Source organism: Heptranchias perlo, chromosome 15 (assembly GCF_035084215.1).
Source record: "Heptranchias perlo isolate sHepPer1 chromosome 15, sHepPer1.hap1, whole genome shotgun sequence".
Taxonomy (NCBI): Eukaryota; Metazoa; Chordata; class Chondrichthyes; order Hexanchiformes; family Hexanchidae; genus Heptranchias; species Heptranchias perlo.
In genome coordinates, this window is record NC_090339.1 from 45,306,380 (window position 1) to 45,329,783 (window position 23,404).

Genomic DNA, 23,404 nt, shown 5'->3' on the forward strand with positions numbered 1-23,404 from the left:
ACATAACCACTAAGCTACCATATCCTATTAGTACCAGTGGTTATAGGTCTGTCACTGGTGATGGCAATAGTGGGAAAAATTTGAGGTGATGAATTAAGAGTATCATATAAGAGAGGAACTTGAATAAGCTGTAGTGGTTTAAGTGTAATTTTTCTTATAGAGTATTCATACCAATATGCTAAATATGCCTAGTGACAACATTTAATGTTAATGTAAACAAACCAAATAAATGATTGACTCAGTATTCTTGCAGGTCAAATTCAAATAAAATAGCAAAGCTTCTGGTTAAAATAGCCAACATTCTTTTACGTATAAAACAAGTACGTAAAGTTAAACTTTATGGTTCAATGACGGCCAGTCTACCAAATCATTTTGAACACACAGTATCATGATAAACAGGCATCACGAGAAGGCATTTTCCATCTCCTATCCTGAAGTACATTTGATCTTGGGTCCTAAGTAAAGGCAATTATTTAAATTAAAACAATATTCATACGCATTGGTTTATCCAGTCCAATTTTTTTGTCTCTAATTTTTTTTTAAAATGACACCATTTTATTTTATTATTTGGGCTCAGATGTCCAAAACTTGGCCTTAAAAGAGTTTAAATTGTAGTTTTTAACAAATAGTCATTTTTTCCCCATAAATAATCTTTTTTTATATAACATTGTACTTATCAGCAGTTCATAATTGAATATCAATAAACAGTTTCTGTTGGGCAATTTTCTCTGCTCCTTTCCCTGGAGGTGTTGCCTTGTGCTGGGCTATCATTCCATATACATTGGTAACCCTTGTCCAAGTAACCATTATTCATGAGGGAACCTGGGCAGTAAGTGACATTGAGCTATTCAACTACTGGGGCAACACAGGCAAGCACAATCCTGTCGTGACCAGACATATACACATGCATACTTTTCAGCAGGAGTCACTGGATAGTGATCAGGAGTGGAGAATGTAGCTGATTTTTCCTTTTCCTAGCCCAAGAGCACTGAGGTCAATTGTAGAAGCTCTATAGCCGCTCCAGCTGAGGTCAGCTAAATAGGCACAAATAGAACCAGAAACTTTTCTGATCTGTATGGTTCAATTTCACATTTGGCAGTGTATTTACCACTTAAAGGCATCAGGGGAACCCCCAGTGGATACTTTAATAATAATGTAAAATTTTCCAGAATTTTAAATTGTTTCAGGCTCGAAATGATTTTTACTTGATGTAATGGAATCTTAACGTAATTTTGTTAAATTAGTGACGCAAAACAAGCTCCTACTGCAGGTGATTGTGTGCAGTTTGTACCGTAAACCTCACAACATGTGTAAACACAATTATGCATAATCTGGGAGAAAAAGGACTCACTTAACAGTAATTACAGCTAAAATTATGTAATTAAGAGTAAGGTGAGGATAGAAGCTGAAAATCCCATATTACTTTCTATTTACATTTGCTGGTCTTTAGAACATCTTGGAGTATTCATTTCAATGGGGTCATCTAAACTCAATTCTCATTCATCCCCAAGGTAAACAAGAAATGTTTGACATGAAGCTTGGAACTTGCCCAAAAAACTGATCTTAAACAGAAGTATTGGACTTTACTTTAGAAGAAAGAGCCTGTTTTAATCGTCTTCCAAGGTCTTGCATGTTTGGTGATTTGGGCCTAGCTAAAAGCAGACCTCTTCTCTTCTCTCCATTGCTGCTTCCAATTACTTTACTGGCTTCTTGACAGACTTGGTGGAAAGCGTCATAGACCTCATTATAATTTTCCCTGGCAGAAACTTCAAAATAAGCTCCTCCTATCTCATTTGCCAACTGGATCCCTTCATTGGTTTCCACTTGCCGTGCATGGGGTAAATCAGCCTTGTTTCCTATCAGCACAAATGGAAGCCTGGTGTTTGGATAGATTTTCCTGATTTGCTGATGCAGTGGACGGATAACTTTCCAGCTTTCAGGGTCCGTAAGTGAAAAGACGAAAACAAAACCATCTGCCCAGTGAAGTGAACGGGTTATAACATCTTGACTGCGAGGATCGTCTCCATCTCCCTGTCACAGGAACACAAGGATATTATTTAAAGGCAGCCCCTATTGTTTTTGGTTAACTAAATTCATATTGCAATTCTTGTGTCAAATCAAATCTGCACAACATATCTTTGAACGCACTTCTGCTTTCAGTAAAGGCTTCCAAAGCGTTTTCTTTCTCCAAATGTAACCCTTTGGATACTGAATTCTCTGTACCTCTCGTAATATTAGCAGGTTTTGTATCCTTTACCATCTACTTAACTCACTGAAAATTTCTAGCGATGAATATCAGAAAACAAAAAATTGTAGCAATGAAATATGATATTTTCTCTGTACGATTATTTTATGATTTTTTAAAATCAATTCTCTCTTTTACTGAAAGCACATACTCACGCTGGTATGGTTCCATCAGCACCAGCTCTATGGTATCTTGCCAATGGAACCCTGCCCCAAAGAGGAGAATCCCACCCCCACCCACCCCCAGATGTTGTCAAAACATATTATCAAGTCACTCTCAGTGATGACAAGGAAGCATGTATCTTCTCACTCCCCAAGCAAAACTAAGGTTTATCGAACACTTTGGGGTAGAAATTGGACTTCGTTGCGGGTGTAAAACGGGCGTAACAAGGCTCAATTTCAGCGACCAACATCCTACGCCCAGGGAAGCCTGAAAAACATCCGACCCGAAATTGGGTTGAGCCATTTTTCAGGCACCTGTGGTGGCTGCCTAAATCAGGCGTTAGGTCCCTTGCATATGCTAATGAAAGGCCGAATGCCTGTTTTAGGACCTCTTAGGGAAATTGGACTGCCCTGGAGGAGCAGGCATTGGCTCAGCTTTTCCAGGCATGGATGCAGCCGAGCAAGTCGGACCGCCACCAAAAAGGTAAGTTTAATATTTTCTTTTAAAATTCATGTGGAGCTGCTGCCAGCCACAATTGGTCCCCTTCTGGCAAGGCAGGCGGCCCGAAATTCACTTATTCAATTTGGCGAGCTGCCTGTGGAGGTGCAACAGGCACCAGCAGATCTCTGTGATCATTTAGGTAAGGCCCGAGGAACAATTTTTCGCAATCTTCAGGCCTCCATCTTCGAACAATCCCTGTGTCCATTTAGCATTTGAAAACTGGCCTAAATGAATTTCTAGGCCTTTTTCATAAGGATGACAGACGCTTAGAGAGAGAAAATACACATTAAAGTCTGAAGGAGATGAATATCTCTGAGTGCCGTACCACTGTTTCCATTGCTAAAGAGCCAGGATTATTGGACAACAGATATTGTGACTGTGTAGTAAGTACCATGCACAATCTTCTGCTTTCTCCATACAGGCTAAAATATGGTACTCATTTTGCCCAATTTAGATGAATCAAATGCTGAATGGACCATATTGGGATTCAAATCAGGACCTATTGGTCTTGCATCCAGTGTTTAGACTGGATTAGCATAACATGCCGCTGAATGCGCACTATACCGTTGGGTCATTGTTTACATCAAGTTACATTGAAGCCACAGCACAGAAATAGGCCATTCGACCCAACTGGTCTATGCCGGCATTTATGCTCCACACGAGCCTCCTCTCTCCCTACTTCATCTAGCCTTATCAGGATATCCTTCTATTCCTTTCTCCCTCATGTGGCTTGTCTAGCTTCCCCTTAAATGCATCTATTCTATTTGCCTCAACTACTCCTCCGTCGTAGCACATTCCACATTCTTACCACTCTTCGGGTAAAGAAGTTTCTCCTGAATTCCTTATGGATTTATTAGCAGCTAATTTATTTTTATTACCTCCAGTTTTGGACTCCCCACAAGTGGAAACATTTTCTCTACATCTACCCTATCATTATCTAAAAGACCTCTATTAAGTCACCCCTCAGCCTTCTCTTTTCTAGAGAAAAGAGTCCCAGCCTGTTCAACCTATCCTGATAAGGATATCCTCTCAATTCTGGTATCATTCTTGTGAATCTTTTTGCACTCTCTCCAATGCCTTTATATCCTTTCTATAATATGAAGACCAGAACTGTGCACAATACTCCAAATGCAGTCTAACCAAGGTTCTATACAAGTTTATCATAACTTCTTCACTTTTCAATTCTATTCCTCTAGAAATGAACCCTGGTGCTTGATTTGCCTTTTTTATGGCCTTATTAATAGCATCACTACTTTTAGTGATTTGTGTATCTGTAACCCTAGACTCCTTTGCTTTTCTATCCCGTTTAGACTCTTATTATCCAAGCAGTATGTGGCCTACCAAAATGCACCACCTCACACTTATCTATATTGAAATTCATTTGCCAATTACACACCCATTCTGCAAATTTATTAATGTCCTCTTGCATTTTGATGCATTCTTCCTTTGTATTAACTATACCCCCCAATTTGGTGTCATCCACAAATTTTGAAATTGTACTTCTGATTCCCAAATCCAAATTGTGAATATAAATTGTGAACAACAGTGGTCCCAGGACCAATCCCTGTGGAACACCACTTCCAAACTTTTGCCAGTCTGAGTAACTACCCTTAACCCCTACTTTCTGTTTTCCGCTTTGTAGCCAATTTGCTATCCATTCCGCTACTTGTCCCCTGACTCCACATGCTCTGAACTTAGCCATGAGTGTACAATGCGGTACCTTATCGAAGGCCTTTTGAAAATCCAAATATATTGGGCCCGATTTTAGCACCCGGTTCCGGGTGCGTTCTCGGCGGGGGGGCCTCTAAAATCCCGGTTTCGAGGAGCGGGACCGGATCGCGCCTCGATCCCGCCCACTTCCTGGTTGCGCGCTGACGTGCGGGGGTGCGTGCGTTGGCCCCGCTGGTGGGAATCCCGCAGGCAATTAAAGCCAGCGGGGTTCCACTTGAGTGTATTTATCTTGGTATTTCAGGTCATTAAATGACCTGATTGAGCTGTTTATTTAACAGGTGTCGGATTTTACAGTGAAATGAGACTGTTTCCCATACTGGGGGAAACACTCACACTCTCAACGGACGTGTTGCAGCCAGCAGCCTGTGGCAGCTGCCAAGGTGCATTCCACAGGTGGGGGGGGGGGGAGAGCCTTCACCAACGCAGGAGGACACTCCGTAACATTGGGCAACGCCTGCCCTCCACCACCCTCCTCCAAGCAAGAAGATTCACCGGCGTGGAAGTCCAACCCCTGTGCGAGGACACACTTTTCTAGCGTGCACAACCCCGCAAACCTAAACCTGCCAGATGGGTGCTGCGTTGACATCCTCGGAGGACGAACAGGATGACCAGCCTCAGCAGCCTCGCAGTCCACGCCGTCCGCCTCAGAGACATGCATCCCCACAACACGGTGCTGCGGCACATCCACCTGCACAGCAGGATGGAGGGCATCCGCAGAGAGAGATGCGTCGCAGGAGGCACTACCCTCCGCACAGGGTCTACAGACCGAGGCTCAGCTTCATGGACCTCTCTGAGCAGCAGTGCATACGGAGGCTCAGAGTCACTCGCCAGGTAGTCGCCGACATCTGCAGCCTCCTCAATGACGAGCTGCTCCCGGATGGACCAAGCAGCATCTTCTTACCCGTCGCCGTCAAAGTCACCACTGCCCTCAACTTCTTCGCCTCCGGATCCTTCCAGGGTGCCACGGGGGACATCACCGGGGTCTGTCAGTCGTCTGCACACAAGTGCATAAGGCAGGTCACCGATGGGTTGTTCCGCAGGGCCTCGACCTACATCAACTTCGCCATGGATGAGCGCAGCCAGACGGAGAGGGCGGTTGGATTCCATGCTGTGGCTGGCTTCCCACGGGTGCAGGGTGTAATCGATTGCACCCACATAGCAATACGGGCACCTCCACATGAGCCAGGGCTGTTTATCAACAGGAAAGGGTATCACTCCATGAACGCCCAGCTCATTTGTGACCACCGCCAGAGATTCCTACACGTGTGCGCCAGATACCCTGGCAGCTGCCACGATGCCTTCGTCCTCAGGGAGTCCACCGTCCCGCCCCTCTTCCACGCACCCAACGCCGGCAACGGCTGGCTCCTCGGCGACAAGGGATATCCCCTGCACACGTGGCTTATGACACCTCTGAGGAACCCCATTACCGAGCCACAGCGTCGGTATAATGACAGCCACATTGCTACCAGGTCTACAATTGAGCAGGCTATAGGGCTGCTCAAGATGCGCTTCAGGTGCCTTGATCGTTCCGGGGGAGCGCTCCAATACACGCCATTCAGAGTGGGACGAATTATAGTTGTCTGCTGTGCCCTGCATAACATGGCACTACAGAGAGGGGTGCCGCTGGAGGAGGCCCCATGCACACCCGCCACCCACATTGAGGACGACAATGAGGAGGAGGTGGAGGAGGAAGAGGAGGAGGAGGAAGAGGGAGAGGAGGAGGAACGACCCATGCGCCGAACACCGGCTCACCTGCGTGCTCGTCAGGCCAGGGAGGCACTCATATGCCAACGGTTCTCCTAACATCACACTGTGTGAGGCGTTCACATGTCATAACGTGCACAGACGAGGGTCCATACAGGCTCCCTCCACAGAAGAGTGGTGCCTGTACACCTGCACCCACTGGATTATGCTCAATGGGTGGGACGGGGTGGTCGTCGTCATGATGAGGCGCAGGGAAGGGACATATTGCACAAGCCGCAGAATTATGGACAAGAGGTGGCAGCATTGGTGAGAAAAAGTGAGTTTATTTTGTGGTGACATTCAAAGAGTAGAAAATTAAAAAAAAACGACAAACACCCTGTTGCAATCCCTGTGTGCTCACGGAACTTTAGGCGTTCGTTTTCGGGACCCCCTACGTGGTGCTACCCCTGTGGCTCCAGCAGAGGTGGTGGCAGGTTGCTCCTGTTCGTGCCCTGACCGGGTAGATGCTTTGGGCCGACGCCCCCTGGGTTTCGGTGCCCGTGAGGGCACCTCCACAGACTGCTCCTCCTGCACCTGTGCAGGGGCAGACTCGGCCACCTGGAGAGGATGGACTATTGCGGGCACTGGTTGAGAGGGGGGCAACGGGTGAGACTTGGGGGCGCCTTGAGTAGCGTCCACACTTCCATTTCCCCGTTCACCATCTTCCCTCTCATGGCCAAGGCCCACATCACCCCTTCCACCCTGCTGGACGGCAGTTTGGATGACGTGGGTGAGACCTTGCAAGGCCACCTCCAATGTATCTGTCAACCTGTTGATGGCGGCAGAATGTTGTTCACCCTGAATCCGAACAGCCGTTGTGAGGGCCTGGATGGACTCATTGGTGAGCTGTGCGTGACGCTCGAGGGAGGCTAGCCTGTCCTCCACCGCAGACGTTCCCACACCTACCCGCGACACTATCTCAGAGATGCCTTCACGTCCCTGCGACACTATCTCGGCGATACCCTCCTGCACCTGTGCCACCATTCCCCTCATGCAGGAGTTGGACTCCTCCATCCTCCGTGCGATTGTGGAGAGTGCGCGTGGCACCTCTCCCAGTACCTCAGCAATGTTCTGGTGCCCCTCGACGACTCTCCTTTTGACAGGTGGCCCCCTGGGTTCAGCATCTGGGTCCGGCTGAGCAAAGCCTGGAGAAGAGTGCTCCCACCGACGCGGACCCTCCGCGGCTGACCCTGCCACCAGGGTCTGCTCATGCTCATGTGTGCGCGGTGACTCACCATGTGCAATCCCAACTAGCTGAGGGGGGGGACCCACCGAGGTGTGTGTATCTGCGCTGGTGGATGCAAGGCTCATGTGTGACGATGCACCCTCAGAGACGGGCATGTCCTCTGAGGAATCGCCCTCAACCGAGACGTCGATCGCAGACGGTCCTGGAAGAGAACAGAGGGAAATATCAGGCATGTGACCAAATGTGGCGGTGCGGCATATGCCATGTGATGCTACGATCATTCACGATCATGAGTGATGAGTGCCAGCTTTCCCTTACCGGCCGTTTCGCCAGAACCAGACTCGCCATCCGCCATCGACAGGCAATGCAGCGTGCGGCTGATCTCCAGTGCCTCGACCTCGGCGTCTGTCAGGGCCATCTCGTGTGGCGGGCCCCCTCCGGTGCATGCCCTATCGCGTGCGTTCCTGGCCCTCTTCTCCTGTGAGGGCAAAACACAAAAACGTTATTGAGTGATGATTACAATGTGAGACGCTTCAAGCATTGGTGTGATTGGGTTGAACGTGTGCCAGATGGATGGGAGGATGCGTGTGCCACATGGCCATCCCATTGTATGGGCATTGGGGTGTGTGGTAGTGGTCGAGTGGGGACAGGGACGGTGGGTACGTGCAGGCACTGTGAGGATGATAGTTGGGTGGCTGTGAGGATTGGTGCGGGAGCGCAGTACTGTCAGTGGAGATGGGGTTGTGAGGTGTTTGAGGTGATGTGGAAGACGGAGTGATGCAGAATGCGTTAGTGTACTCACTTTTCCGGACCTGGTGAGGTCATTGAATCTCTTGCGGCACTGAATCCAAGTGCGGGTGGTGTTTCCCCTGCTTGTGACCTCCGCGGCCACCTCCTCCCATGCCCTCTTGGTGGCGCTGGCAGGGCACCTCCTTCCATCCGTGGGGAACAGCGTCTCCCTCCTCATGCGGACCCCGTCCAGCAGCACCTGGAGGGCGTGGTCCGTGAAACGGGGAGCAGCCTTACCCCTGTGCTCCTCCATCCTTGATGGAGTGTAGTTTGTGGCTGGAGGGGCTTTGGTGGACTGCCCCTTTAAATAGAGCGCAACCATCGCTCAGACGTCAATGCGCATGCGCAGGCCGCCGGCACGCAGCTGAGAAGCGCGGAACCCGTAACTGCCGGCTAATCACATCAATCATCCCGCGATCGCGTGCGCAACGCACTCAATTTGGCCGGCGCGTTTTCCTCGAGCCCGCCCGACCACCCGCTGCCAACCCGCACCCCTGGTAAAATCGGGCCCATTATATCTAAGGTATTTCCCTTTTCTATTTTTTCTGTTACTTCTTCAAAGAATTCAATAAGGTTGGTCAAGCATGACCTTCCCTTCTGAAATCCGTGCTGACTATTCTTTCCTATATTTTCGTTCTCTAGATGTCTTTCTCACATCTTTGAGTAAAGATTCCATTATCTTTCCTACCACCGACGTTAAGCTAACTGATCTATTATTCCCTGGACTTCTTCTATCTCCCTTTTTAAATATAGGAATAACACTAGCTGTCCTCCAATCCTCTGGCACTATTCCCCTTTCTAGTGAATTTTTAATCTCTGTGTAATAGTGCCTCTGCTATCTCTAGCCGTAACTTATTTTAATGTTCGGTGGTTGCAATCCATCTGGCCCAGGAATATTATCCTCCCTTAGTTTGATTAGTTTATCAATTATCTCCCCACCTTTCTATCTTAAATGTTTTAATATCTTTTTCAGTCTCTTCTTCTAATGTGCTGTCCACCTTGTTAGTCTCCCTGGTAAATATGGAGACAAAGTATCTATTCAATATTTTGTCACACTATATCACATCAGCACAAATCTGCCAGAAAATCAGATACTGTATAAACAGGAGCCAGAACATATCATTCAATGACTCACAAAGAGAAATCAACGTGTTACCACTTTGCAGATCTTCTAACTTGGTTGAGATCTTAATCTATGGTTTATTGTTGGGATTGGCTTTTGGGATCACTGTAGTCCAATGTCTCAGTCGATATAGACTGTCTTTCTGATGGCTTTCGGTGTATGTTGTTATGATCTATTGCGTGTATTGCAATTTGTGAGTTTCCCAACTCTAAAATCAATAGGTGTTCAGGGGACCGTGACAAGGACAGTAACCAAAGCTCCAATCAGTAAGACAGACTTGATGCTGTGCTCACAGTCAGATAGACATGCAAGCAAACAGAATGGTTTCATAGACTCTTGCTTATATTTACAGCTATTACTTTTAGGTTAACATTGAACTTAATGTTAATATATATTTTATAAAATAATAGAATTAAATGCAACAGGTTTCTGATCGATAGACTTGTCTACAATATAGGGTGCAGCTCCAGTTGGTGTCTAAATAACTCTGTTTGAAAATACCCTTGTGTGCATCTCAGTTCCCCCCCACGCTATAAGGAAAGTCACTGTATTTAATAAAAATTGGTTGAAAGTAGAAAATATTAATGGAACGTGCAGCTAAAACAAAACTGAAAATTAACTGCTATAACAAAGTAACAGATTCCAGCCTTTTTTGGCCAGTTTTTTCCCTTTCTTTCTTGAAAATACTAACTCGTTCTGGCATATGGTCCACAGGTGCTGGTAGCCTAACCCAATAACTAACCCAGGTGGTCATTCTTCATGTGTGACCTTTGACAGATGAGGCTGGAAATGACTGTTTAGGCATTGCTTAAGCTTTTCAACTATAAATAAGTGTGTCATGAACTCACAATTTTACTGCTAACTTGTCTACAATATAGCATGCACTATAATGAGCACACAACAGGGCTGTGATGAAATAGGATCTGTTCAGTTTCAAGTCATAAGAATTTCGATATTGTATAATTTTATATGAATTGTGTAACTAAGCTGAGGTACTGGGATTATAAAAATGGAAGCCATGGCTGTTACTGCAGCTGTTAAAAATTCCTTTGCTTTGATGTGAAGACCTGTGTGTAATATAATCTACACTGCCTGTCTGGAGGGGATTTCAATATTCGGAGGATGATATTCCTTTGGTTATGACTTTTATCTGTAAACAGTCCATCATTAGGTCAAAACTGGTTTCATTAATTCCTCAGGTGCATATAGTCGCTATTTGTATTCCTTAACAAGTATTAGAAAACCTACTCAGGTGATCGAAGTAATTAATATTGATCCTAGGCTTCTAGTCTATTGCGTTTCCCATTATTAAAAGCCTCTGAAATGCTAAATACAGACTCATATTGGTGCTTGATGTCTGTGTGTGATAAAACAAGCCATTGACTGTAATGGTTGTCCAACTAAGACTCTTACCTATTGTGACAGTTTTACATTGTTGTGTAGGTGTGAGAATTGCTTGAAGCAGATACCTGAGACGCAACCTTTGGCTCCTTGAAAGCTGACTTGATTGACAGTTCTGTATCCAGAGGCAATTCAGGCTCAGAATAAATATGACAAGCTTTCACTATTGCTTAGTTCACCTAGTTCACTGGTTGCCCCGCATGTCTGAGTCACTGTAGCAAGATGCAGGTCAGCAATGCCAACCTCCTCATCTTTTCCTGCTTCCCCATGCAAATCAGAATGTTAAACAGTGCAGTGCGGGTCTGAGAGAACCATACATGCATGAATTGGAATACTTATGAATGGAAAGATATAATTATGAAGTGTATATACTAACATGTGTACAATTCCAAAGAGTCACACAATGAGTGCTTGCAGGTAAACTTAGTAAAGTAATGTCTGTTAAATTAAAGCATTAAGCATGCCACTGAAACTGTGCAGTTGCATGACATTATCAGTGCTCTATGTACTGACATATCAATAATAATTCTAATTCTACTTTCAGTAAATAGATTGCCTTTAACTGGAGGGAGCAGTTCCAAACTGGTGGGGATTCTAAACTATAAAAGCCCCTGACCCCACTAAGGAAGCCACTTTAGACATTGTTGGGAGGAGAGCATCAATAGAGTGGGGGTTTCTCTTGAGCTTGTGGTTAGCACTATGATGTTCAAGTGATGTAATATTGTTCTATCGAGTAACTGTCATCATAGTGCGATCTCGTTGGAGGGCAAAATAAAGCAACATACAACATATGCTGATTATTCGTGAGACCATATAGTCTAGTTGTACTATAAAATGGCCCAGATCAGCCGAGACATCTGAAGCACTACTTCAGGATCCTATTGGTGTGTTCAATAGTCTAGCTGTAGCATGAGCTTTGTTGTACCTACGCTCTGGATCTGTCAATAGTTGCTGCAAGGGTGCCACTGCAATAACTGCAGAGGACACCCTTGGACTCCCAGTAGTCATCTTTACACTCTTCCATCCACTTCAAATAAGAATATCAGCAATGACTCCCTTAAAATGAAAGCATTACTTGAGCTCCAGGAGAAGCAGCACGAACCTGTGTTATTTTGTACTGATGTTAGCTACACATTGATGAAAAATACGCTCTTATAGTTTGTACAGAGTATTGCATTGGACAAAAGGGCCCAAATAACAGCATACATGCAGTCAATGACTCTCTAGATTCTCCAGCAGACTAGTGGAGATGTGCTGCCCTCTTATGCTGCTTTATCATTAGACAGCAGCAAAAGCTACTAAGTTGTTGGCCTTGCTGACTAATGCATCTGTGACACCCTTGATACATCCATGGCCTGGGAAGGAGCTTCCTTGGAAATAACGGACACATGGTAGCAGATTATGCTCTTTGGGGCTGAGTTCCAGTTTCCACCCAACCTCAACCTCGGTCAGGATTCATTGCATATGCACGGCAGGCTCCCGGCTCGAGTCCCCATCATGAAGGAGCCCGCAGGTGCAAACTTCAGCAGTGCCACAGCAGGGATGCCGTTGCAGCACCAGGATCAGCGGCAAGGGACCTTAAAGGCGCAAAAGTGCTCCAAAGATCAGAATTAAGGCTTCCACTGACGGCTACAAGACATCCTCCTTTCACAAGGAGAGCTCAGGGTTTTTACTGATGCTTCCCCGGCCTCCTGCCACTTTCCACATAACGGCAGTAATTCCCAGGGCTTCCTGCCACCTTCCACATAATGGCAGTAATTCCTAGAGCCTACTGCCACCTTTCACGTAATGGCAGCAATTCCCAGAGCCTATTGCCACCTTCCGCAGAAGCAGCAGTAATTGGGGTGGAAAGGAGGAAAATCCATTGGGAACCCAGACCACTCCCCCCACCCCGCCCACCCCCATTGCCATTTGCATGCGGTGGAGCAGGCGGTGGCAGGGACAACATGAGAGCAGGGATAATAAGGCGACAGTAGGCCTGAATTTTATGATATTCTCCACTGCGATTCCACCCAATTTCCGGTGGGATCACAGAGAATAATTCTCCTTATGGTGTCTTTCAGGATCACTGGCAATGCCTTACGGATGTTTGATCATGCTGTAGGTCTCCATTGAGGAAATGGTATAGCTAGGTCGCAGCCTCTCTGTTTAGCCTCCGCCTCCTAAGACAATGTTCTCCAGTCCTTTCTTTCTATATTTTTATTCCCATAGGAACAAACTTAACCCTGTTGTTCCCTATCTATCTCTTTTCTTTCAAACAGAATATTAATTGAAATATATAAGGAATTTGCAGCAAAGGATTTATGTTTATTCTACAGCATTGTTGCTCTCATGTTTTAACTCTTTATTGCTGATTCTCATTAACAATTTAAATTTGCTCAACAATTTATCAGATCCTCAAAGCACTTGATTCAATTGCTGCCCTGTAATTCCTTGTCTTTACTGGATGCAGGAATTCCTGGTAAACAGACTCAATGAATCCTGCAGTAAAATCATCATGAGTCATCAATTTACTTGGGCGATCATCACACATGAAAGACAGGGAGCATGCTCACAGACAGCATCTGTAAAGTCTCCATGCTCAGTCGGTATCTGTAAAGTCACCATGCTCGCAGTCAGCATCTGTAAAGTCGCCATGCTCACAGTCGGCATCTGTAAAGTCGCCATGCTCAGTTGGTATCTGTAAAGTCACCATGCTCGCAGTCAGCATCTGTAAAGTCGCCTTGCTCACAGTCGGCATCTGTAAAGTCACCATGCTCAGTCGGTATCTGTGAAGTCACCATGCTCGCAGTCAGCATCTGTAAAGTCACCATGCTCGCAGTCAGCATCTGTAATGTCGTTCTGCTCACAGTCAGCATCTGTAATTATGCCATTGCTTTCACAAAACTAATAATCAAAGAAAGCCCCACACAAGACTGAAATGGTTTATATTACAAGGAAAAAGAAATAGAATTCACAGTGACCTTCAAGCTATAATTTAATCTCTGGGTTCAAATGACAGAAGCTTAAAATTATTTATGCTTAAAGAGTGAGACATTGGGGAACTGCATTGGAAGGAGACACTGTAACTTCCACCTAATTTGTTATATCTAATGTATATTTAATATATCTAACTCCTTCAGCACCCTCCCATCCCGCCACCTGTCCCCCAAATGGTTGGTGCAGCAATCCAGCACTACTACTGCATACAGATTGATGGCAGGTGGGTTTTACTTCAATAATCCCACACATGATGGTTTCATGAAGGAAAAACTGGAGACATCCAACAGCTGCTCTCCTGTGGCAACTGGTCTATACTGGGGGTGCTTGCTGGAGATTGGAGTAAAGCACATTGTCAGAGAAGAGTAAAGGGAATTTTATTTTGCATCTTGTTATACTATTTCTGGCTTTGGAATGTTCAATGCTGATAATGGATAACAGAAGTAAGAAAAGTAGTTTTTAATAATGACATCCTTCAACAAGTTGAGTCCAAAAAATCTTTTTTAAAAAAGAGGAAAATATGGCCCTTTAACATTAATCACAATTCTTTGAAATTGTTTGATCTTCTTTAAGGATGACTAATGGCAAGATTCCATCTTTAAACAAGCCATTAATAATAAATTTATGACCAATCAAATAGTTGTTTTCTGGATGAAAGACACAAAAGGCCACAGGAGGATTAGCACAATGCCTTTTCTTTCATTATTATTCAATGCACCTCAATCCTTTGTCTACATAAAACCTGATATGAATTTTCTGCTCTGGTAATGGTTCAAATCCAGTTGAAGGAAAAAAAGGTTTCCTCTGTTCGCTGTGAGGGCTCCATATAAACTGAGTTTAGGTAATCTCAATCTAGTGGATATGCGCCATAAAACTGCCTCAGTTCATCACTAAATGGCACTCTCGTTAACAAAAGCCACAGATCGGCGGATGCGTGAAATGGAAAAAATATCATACTTGTGTTGTCTTTTGAGGTTGGGGCTGAGGCACATTGTGGGGGCAAAGTAGAGGGAGTTCTACTCTGCGTCTAATCTTGCTATACTTGACTGTAATGCTGCAACTGTATGCCTAAATGGAAAGTGTTACATTTCCAGTAATAATAACGCACATCTTGATGAGTGTAAAATTCACATAAAAGGGAAAAATACAGATATGGATTCTACCTGATTAGCATAGGGAGTGTCTTGCACTTGCAGTGAAATTTGATCTCCATCGATGCTAATCTGTCTTGAGTATAGAGCTCCTGAAATTTAAAGAATACGTTCAAGTAAGTACTAAAAAACAGCTACCATTGCTTTGATTTGACAACTAGAAAGCACCTAGTGTAACACTTACCTGTGTTTGGCTCATAATCCCCAATGAATCGTTTTGTGAGAAACCGTACAATCAAAGCTGCAAGGAATTTAGAAAAATATGAAATGCAACTTTTCATTCAAGTTTAGGAAAAAAGTAGGCTTTTCTGCTCAACATTCACAAGTTTATACCTCAGATCTATCCCTATATCTATTTATAGCTACATAATACTATCTATCTACCTATAATAAAGATTTGAGTCTTCCTGTTTGTGACACACTTCCACTGTCATGATTTTGGATGTCATGCTTGGATGTCATATTTACCTCTCGTTTATTCTGTTATACTTACGTTTCAGTACTCCCTAAAGTAGAACTACGCACCACAGTGCCACCCACTTTATGTTCTCTCTCCAATACAGCCTTGGCTGGATCCACTCCCAGAGATATGACCTGAAACTTGAGCCTCCGAGCACTGATCTGAGAAACCAACACTAACAATTGTAAAAAACTTAAAGTGGTTATATCATACAAATATATTGTATTAACTCCAAAAACTTTAAAAACTAAAAGCCTGTTTCCTAGTCCAGTGCTGGGAAATGGCTTTAAATCTATTCAACCTGCAAGTGTATAGGACATAGAATCGTAGAATCATAGAATGGTTACGGCACAGAAGGAGGCCATTCGGCCCATCGAGCCTGCGCCGGCTCTCTGCAAGAGCAATCCAGCTAGTCCCACTACTCCGCTCTTTCCCTATAGCCCTGCAACTTTTTCTCCTTCAGGTACCTATCTAATTCCTTTTTGAAAGCTACAATTGACCCTGCTTCCACCACCCTTTCAGGCACTGTATTCCAGATCGCAACCACTCACTGCATAAAAAAGGTTTTCCTCATGTCGTCATTGGTTCTTTTGTCAATCACCTTAAACCTATGTCCTCTGGTTCGTGACCCTTCCGCCAGTGGGAACAATTTTTCTTTATTTACTTTGTCTAGAACCTTCATGATTTTGAACACCTCTATCAAATCTCCTCTCAATCTTCTCTGCTCTAAGGAGAACAATCCCAGCCTTTCCAGTCCAACCATGTAACTGAGGTCCCTCAGCTCTGGAATCATTCTAGTAAATCTTTTCTGCACCCTCTCGAAGGCCTTCACATCCTTCCTAAAGTGCGGTGCCCAGAATTGGACACAATACTCCAATTGTGGCCATACCAGTGTTTTATAAAGGTTCAACATAACATCCTCGCTTTTGTACTCTATGCCTATATTTATAAAGCCCAGGATTCCATATGCTTTCTTAACTGCCTTCTCAACCTGTCCTGCCACCTTCAACGACCTGTGTACATATACCCCCAGGTCTCTCTGTTCTTGCACCCCCTTTAGAGTTGTACCCTTTAGTTTATACTGCCTCTCCTCGTTCTTCCTATCAAAATGTATCACCTCACACTTCTCAGCATTAAATTTCATCTGCTACATGTCCGCCCATTCCACCAGCCTGTCTATGTCCTCTTGAATTCTATCACTATCCTCCTCACTATTTACTACACTTCCAAGTTTTGTGTCATCCACAAATTTTGAAATTTTGTCCAGTACACCCAAGTTCAAATCATTAATATACATCAAGAAAAGCAGTGGTCCCAGTATCGACCCCTGGGGAACACCACTGCATACCTTCTTCCAGTCTGAAAAACAGCCGTTCACCACTACCCTCTGTTTCCTATTACCTAGCCAATTTCACATCCATGTTGCCACTGCCCCTTTTACTCCGTGGGCTCCAATTTTATTGACAAGCCGACTATGTGGCACTTTATCAAACATCTTTTGGAAGTCCAGATACACATCAACCGCATTGCCCTCATCAACCCTCTCTGTTACCTCATCAAAAAACTCAATCAAGTTAGTCAAACACGATTTGCCTTTAATAAATCATACGAACATACGAATTAAAAGCAGAGTAGGTCATTCAGCCCCTCAAGCCTGCTCTGCCATTTGATAAGATCATTGCTGATCTGATTGCGACCTCAACCCTACTTTCCCATCTACTTACTATAACCTTTGACTCCCTTGTTAGGAATCTATCTAACTCAGCCTTAAAAATATTTAATAACTCTGCCTCCACCGCTCTCTGGGGAAGGGAGTTCCACAGACTCATGGTCCTCTGAGAGAAAAAAAATTCTCCTCATCTCCGTCTTAAATGGGAGACCCCTTATTTTTAAACTGTGGCCCCTAGTTCTAGACTCTCCCACAAGGGGAAACATCCTCTCAGCATCTACTCCTTCTAGTCCCCTCAGAATCTTACATGTTTCAATAAGATCATCTCTCATCTGACTTATCTATTTTAAGTACAGTCAGCCTTTCTAGTACCTCCTCTGTATCAATTTTTATCCCATACAGTTTCTCAACTACCTCTTCTTTTACTGAGGCTTTGGCCGTATCTTCTTCCTTGGTAAAGACAGATGCAAAGTACTCAATTAGTGACTCTGACATGCCCTCTGCCTCCATGCGTGTATCCGCTTTTTGGTCCCTAATCGGCCTCACCCCTCCTCTTACTACCCATTTACTACTTATATGCCTATAGAAGACTTTTGGATTCCCTTTTATGTTTGCTGCCAGTCTATTCTCATACTCTCTCTTTGCCCCTCTTATTACTGACCCAATCTATATTAGGGTAGTTGAAGTCCCCCATTATCACTACTCTATGGTTCTTGCACCTCTCTGTAACTTCCCTGTAAATTTGTTCCTCTATATCCTTCCCACTAGTTGATGATCTATAGAACACACCCAGTAATGTAACGGCACCTCTATTGTTTCTTAACTCTAACCAAATAGATTCTGTCCTTGACCCCTCAAGGGCATCCTCTCTCTCCAGCACTGTAATATTCTCCTTAATCATTACTGCCACCCCCTCCTTTCTTTCCTTCCCTATCTTTCCTGAACACCTTGCATTCAGGGATATTTAGTACCCAATCCTGCCATTTTTTGAGCCAGGTCTCAGTTATTGCCACAACATCATATTCCCATGTGGCTATTTGCACCTGCAGCTCACCAACCTTATTTACCACACTTCGTACACACATGCACTGTAAGCCTATCTTAGACCTTCTCATATTCTCCCTTAGTCTGACCCCACTTAATACTAAACTATTTCTTACTCTAGTGCTATCTGTCTCTCCCAATCCTTTGTGCATCTTGTTTCTCCTTTCTAATGCTGCATCCTGGTGCCCATCCTCCTGCCAAATTAGTTTAAAACCTCCCCCACAGCACTAGTGAGCCTCCCCGCGAGGACATTGGTCCCAGCTCTGTTGAGGTGCAACCCGTCCGGCTTGTACAAATCCCACCTCCCCCAGGACTGGTCCTAATGCCCCAGGAATTTAAAGCCCTCCCTCCTACACCATCCCTGCAGTCACGCATTCATCTGCTCTATCCTTCTATTTCTAGACTCACTAGCGCATGGCACCAGGAGTAATCCTGAGATTACTACCCTTGAGGTCCTGTTCTTTAATCTTTTTCCTAGCTCCCTAAAATCTACCTATATCGTTGGTACTGATGTGGACCACAACCTCTGGCTGTTCACCATCCCCCTTTAGAATGTTCTGCAGCCACTCAGTGACATCCTTGACCTTGGCACCAGGGAGGCAACATACCATCCTGGAATGTCTGCGGCTGCAGAAACACCTGTCTGTTCCCCTAACTATTGAATCCTCTATCACTATGCTTTCTTGACCTTCCTCCTCCCCACGCCCCCCCCCCCCGCCCCCTGTTCAGGTGAGCCACCTGTGGTGCCCTGGATTTGGTTCTGGCTGTACTCCCCAGACATGGAACAAAATCCGACACAGGGAGATTGTGTACTTGATCTCGAGGGAGGAGGCACCCGTATATAAAATGCATAAGACTGTATGAATCATAGTTAATAACAACATAAGAAATAGGAGCAGGAGTAGGCCATCTGGCCCCTCGAGCCTGCTCCGCCATTCAACAAGATCATGGCTGATCTTCAACCTCAATGCCATTTTCCTGCACTATCCCCATATCCCTTGATGCCTTTAATATCTAGAAATCTATCGATCTCTGTTTTGAATGTACTCAATGACTGAGCCTCCACAGCCCTCTGGGGTAGAGAATTCCAAAGATTCACCACCCTCTGAGTGAAGAAATTTCTCCTCATCTCAGTCCTAAATAGCCTACCCCTTATTCTGAGACTGTGACCCCTGGTTCTAGACTCCCCAGCCAGGGGAAATATCCTCCCTTGCATCTACCCTGTTGAGCCCTGTAAGAATTTTGTATGTTTCAATGAGATCACCTCTCATTCTTCTAAACGCTAGAGAATACAGGCCTAGTCTACTCAATCTCTCTCATATGATAATCCCGCCATCCCAGGAATCAGTTTAGTGAACCTTTGTTGCACTCCTCCTATGGCAAGTATATCCTCTCTTAGGTAAGGAGACCAAAATTGTACACAATACTCCAGATGCGGTCTCACCAAGGCCCTATATAATTGCAGTAATGAGCAGACACCAGAAAGCACCTGCGCTGCTCATGGATGACATGGGGGACTAAGAAGGATGATATGCTTTGATGGGATGTGCAAGGTATGTGACTGAATACAGTGTTACATCTTTAAAAAAACATAAGTCCTGTATCCCAAGTCAGTGCTTGGAAAGAAGTTTTCATTATTTAAAACTACAATGTTCAGGTAGGGAAAATGTGCAGAGTGCCCAGCACAATCTATGAGGTGAGCAGCGTGGAGGCATCAATGCGGGAAGGTGTAGGTGTAGGCAGGGCAATAGGAGCAGAAAGCAGAGAAAAAATTGATAAAGGTGACAAGAGAGGAGACGGAGCAGAGAGGACAGTACAACGTGTGGAGTGACTTGTGAGATCAATATGTCTTGCTTCTAGTACGTATAGGGAGGGTAAGGAGCTAACAATGTGGGGATAGGGATAATAGGAAGAAGTTCTAATGCTGATCATGGTGCAAACTCTTCGATGGCTAAAATACCATCTCTTCCAACTCACCTTGCCATATGAGATCTCAACATGCCTTGCTTCTAGCACACATAGGTCACACTGTAACCATCATACTTTGTTACAAATGCAAAGCAATCTCAGAAATAAAGCCAGGCATTTCATCCTGGGTTCTTCCTATCTGAAGTCTGAAATACACAAGCAATTTACTGACCTCTAATTTACCTCTGGAATTTACAAGCTGCTACAATTACCTGGGTTCCCATGGGGAGCACTTGAAAAAGGGGCCTTAAATGGATGTGCCAGGTTAGCAGCTAAACATCACAACCCTATTACTGAGCCACTGGTATATATTTATTTTAAAATATTTGTCATTGGCAATGTGAGAATGTCGAGTTACTGTTTTGCTCTTTCCTAATGAAAAGATTGGATTTTTGACAGAAATGTAAAGTCCACTCTATGTTCTTATCTAATCATTTAACGTCAAGTTTATGTCCCCATCAATTTCACTGTCACAAAGTCAATGATGATCACACAGAGCTCTTTCTGTTGTCACCCTTGACAACATATTTGTGCTGAACCTAAGAAAATCAATTTTAAAATTGAAATTGCATCAATTTTCGAAGTGGGTATCAGTACAGCTGCTGTCTCAATGACATCGTAAAGTTAGTGCAAACAACGTTTTATGAGGTTAAGGTTAAGTTAAACGATAGATTTACTTTATGGTTTGGAAAAACGGCAGCTCAACTGTTAGGGGCAGTGTTTAGAGAAACAGCCCTCTAAATTTGGGGAAATCGGAAGTTTATTTTGCGGTTAGAGTTTGAGAAAATAGCAGCTTAATTTGTTAGGGTTCGCTACAACGGCAGTTCAAAGATTAGGGGAGAGGATAATTTCATCAATGTGGTTAGAGATTAAAGTTAACGGCAGGTTTTCTGTTAGTATCAGGGCAGCAGAGGTAGCAGCTTTACAATCAGTGCTGGGATTGAGGGAATATTGCAAAAAATACTCCCTTCTTCTCGGATCAGGATAAGTGGAATGGGGAAGTCTGGTCTATACTGCGAAGCCTATATTTGTGAGTACGAACATGAATTTCCGAGTGCTGGGAGGCGCTTGAAATGAACTATCCTGGGTTTTACCCGATTTTCCTTTCTCTTTCTTACCAGTCTTTCCAACGCTCCTTGCTCCTAGCACCACGATCTTCACGTATCTGTTATGCAGACAGTCGAGCACCGGGACCTCCGGTATGGGAACCAGTAGGAAGTTACTCGAATTGTTTGACATGGTGTTCTGGAGGAGACGCATTTATGACACTGCACACAATCCCCTTAAGACGAGCGAAAAAAGAAAACTGGCAAAATGGAAAGTTTAGGAACTGCCGCGACCCCCTGCTTTACGCCTTTGTGTAGAGTTGAACCCTTCTGATTGTATACGGACTTAGATCGCTCCTGGTTACCCCGGCGGGCTCCTCCCATGCCCTGAGCCACGATCGAAGTGGTATTTTCCCAGTTTTCATCAAGAATGAAACTTCCCCCCTCTCCTCTCAAACTTGCAGCAAATATTCTGGCTGCAGTAGCCAATGAGAAATTGAAACAAACAGCCAATCGCGTACTCATTTGAACTCTTCCAACACGGGTTGTTATGATCTGGAATGCACTCCCTGAAAGGGTGGAAGAAGCAGATTCAGTAAGAACAATTTTCAAAAGGGAATTGGATATATACTTGAAGGGGAAAAATTGCAGGGCTCAGGAGAAGGGGAATGGGACTAATCGGATAGCTCTTTGAAAGAGCAGGCACCAGCACGATGGGCCGAATGGCCTCTTTCTGTGCCGTATCATTCTATGATTCTATGAACAACTTCAACAAATGATGTCCTTTTTGAAACAGGAATGGGTGGAACGCAATCCCAGTCTGTGCACATTGATGTGGTTGACATATGCCAAGGGATTTATACTGAAGACTGGAAGGTGAAACGAATTGTGATAAGTGGGTTATGGTTTGTGAGGTAAAATCCAGAAAATACTGGAAATACATAGCAGGTTGGCCAGCACCCAAAAAAAGGAAAAGACAGGTTAAATTATGGGATGGAGATTCTTCCTCACAAATGGGCTTTCGGGGAAAAGTGAATTCTATCACTAAGTGGAATCACCAATACACCAGTAAACATCATGGAATCCCATGTCATAAAAAATGGAATTTGACTTATTCATTGATGTAAATCAGTGGCCCTAGTTAGGCTGACACTCTTCACATCTGTGACATTAGCTGTATCTGTGGTAAAAAAAAATGTATTGCAACTATGGACAATTAAATCTCAAGAATTTAAGAATAAAGCAATTAGAAAAGAATATTCAGCCCATTCAGCTGCCTCTGTCATTCAGAATCTGAGCTGACTATTTTCACCTTTTTTAAACTCATATTCCCCAATTTCCGACTGATTCAAGCATCCATTCAATTTCCCTTTGAATGCTTGTATTAAATCTGTACATTACAGTCTATTCCATCAGGAGCACTTGGTTAGATATTATTTTGAAAGAAAATTACAAGATTTGCAAATGTTATATTCAATAAAAAGTCAAGTAAATCAATATGTGGTCAACACCTCTTACTCCTGCCCACTTGTGCTCTGTGTGTTACCCAGTATATACAAATCTTCCTCACTATCTAACTTCTCCTTCCCTGGAGTGACTACCTGGGCTGGTGTTTGGGAGGGATAGTGTAAGTGAGGGTGCATGCTGCAAAGTGCTGGCATTGCTGTATTCGGAGGGGCCTGTTTCTTCATCATATTGCAGCATATCTAGAGGAGAGAAAAGAGGAAGAAAGATTAGAATGGTTTTCTGAGGAGTGCAGCTCATGTCATTTTCATTCAAGTGAGGGAAGAGGGTTTCATGATATGGTTCACTGTTAATTAATGAATGATACAATAAAAGGAAAATATCCTGACAAACCCTCAGTTGTCACATACCCTCCTACTGCCCCATCTCCACCACCACCACCCCCTCCCCCCCATGGATTCTCTCTCTGCAGGATCTGTAAAGCTTCCTTCTCATATGGGAAAGTTATCTCTTCTTTACAAAGTGAGAATTTCTTTTGGATACCACGACATATACTAAAATCCAGGTGTCTGTATGCAGCCATAAAGGTTGGGGTGGGGGGTAGGGGAGGATAGGTGAATGCAATAAGTAATTACAGTCCATGCAAGGATTTTTGTAGGATTTGAGTGAAGGAAATTTCCAGTTGAAAGTTGGGGTTGTAAAGGGCACCCTGCTGCTTCTTGGGCATTAATGATAAGCACTT

General features: G+C 44.3%; 1 protein-coding gene across 1 annotated transcript; it reads right to left on the minus strand.

Annotated features, from left to right (window-relative positions):
* Positions 1-279: 279 nt before the first annotated feature.
* On the minus strand, positions 280-21,654 carry LOC137333044 (ras-like protein family member 11A-like). Its single transcript, XM_067997140.1, has 4 exons — positions 21,271-21,654; positions 15,196-15,252; positions 15,024-15,103; positions 280-2,031 (listed from the first exon to the last, which is right to left on the minus strand). The coding sequence occupies exons 1-4, from the start codon at positions 21,410-21,412 to the stop codon at positions 1,564-1,566; spliced, it is 747 nt and encodes a 248-aa protein (XP_067853241.1). The 5' UTR covers positions 21,413-21,654; the 3' UTR covers positions 280-1,563.
* Between the last annotated feature and the right edge of the window lie 1,750 nt (positions 21,655-23,404).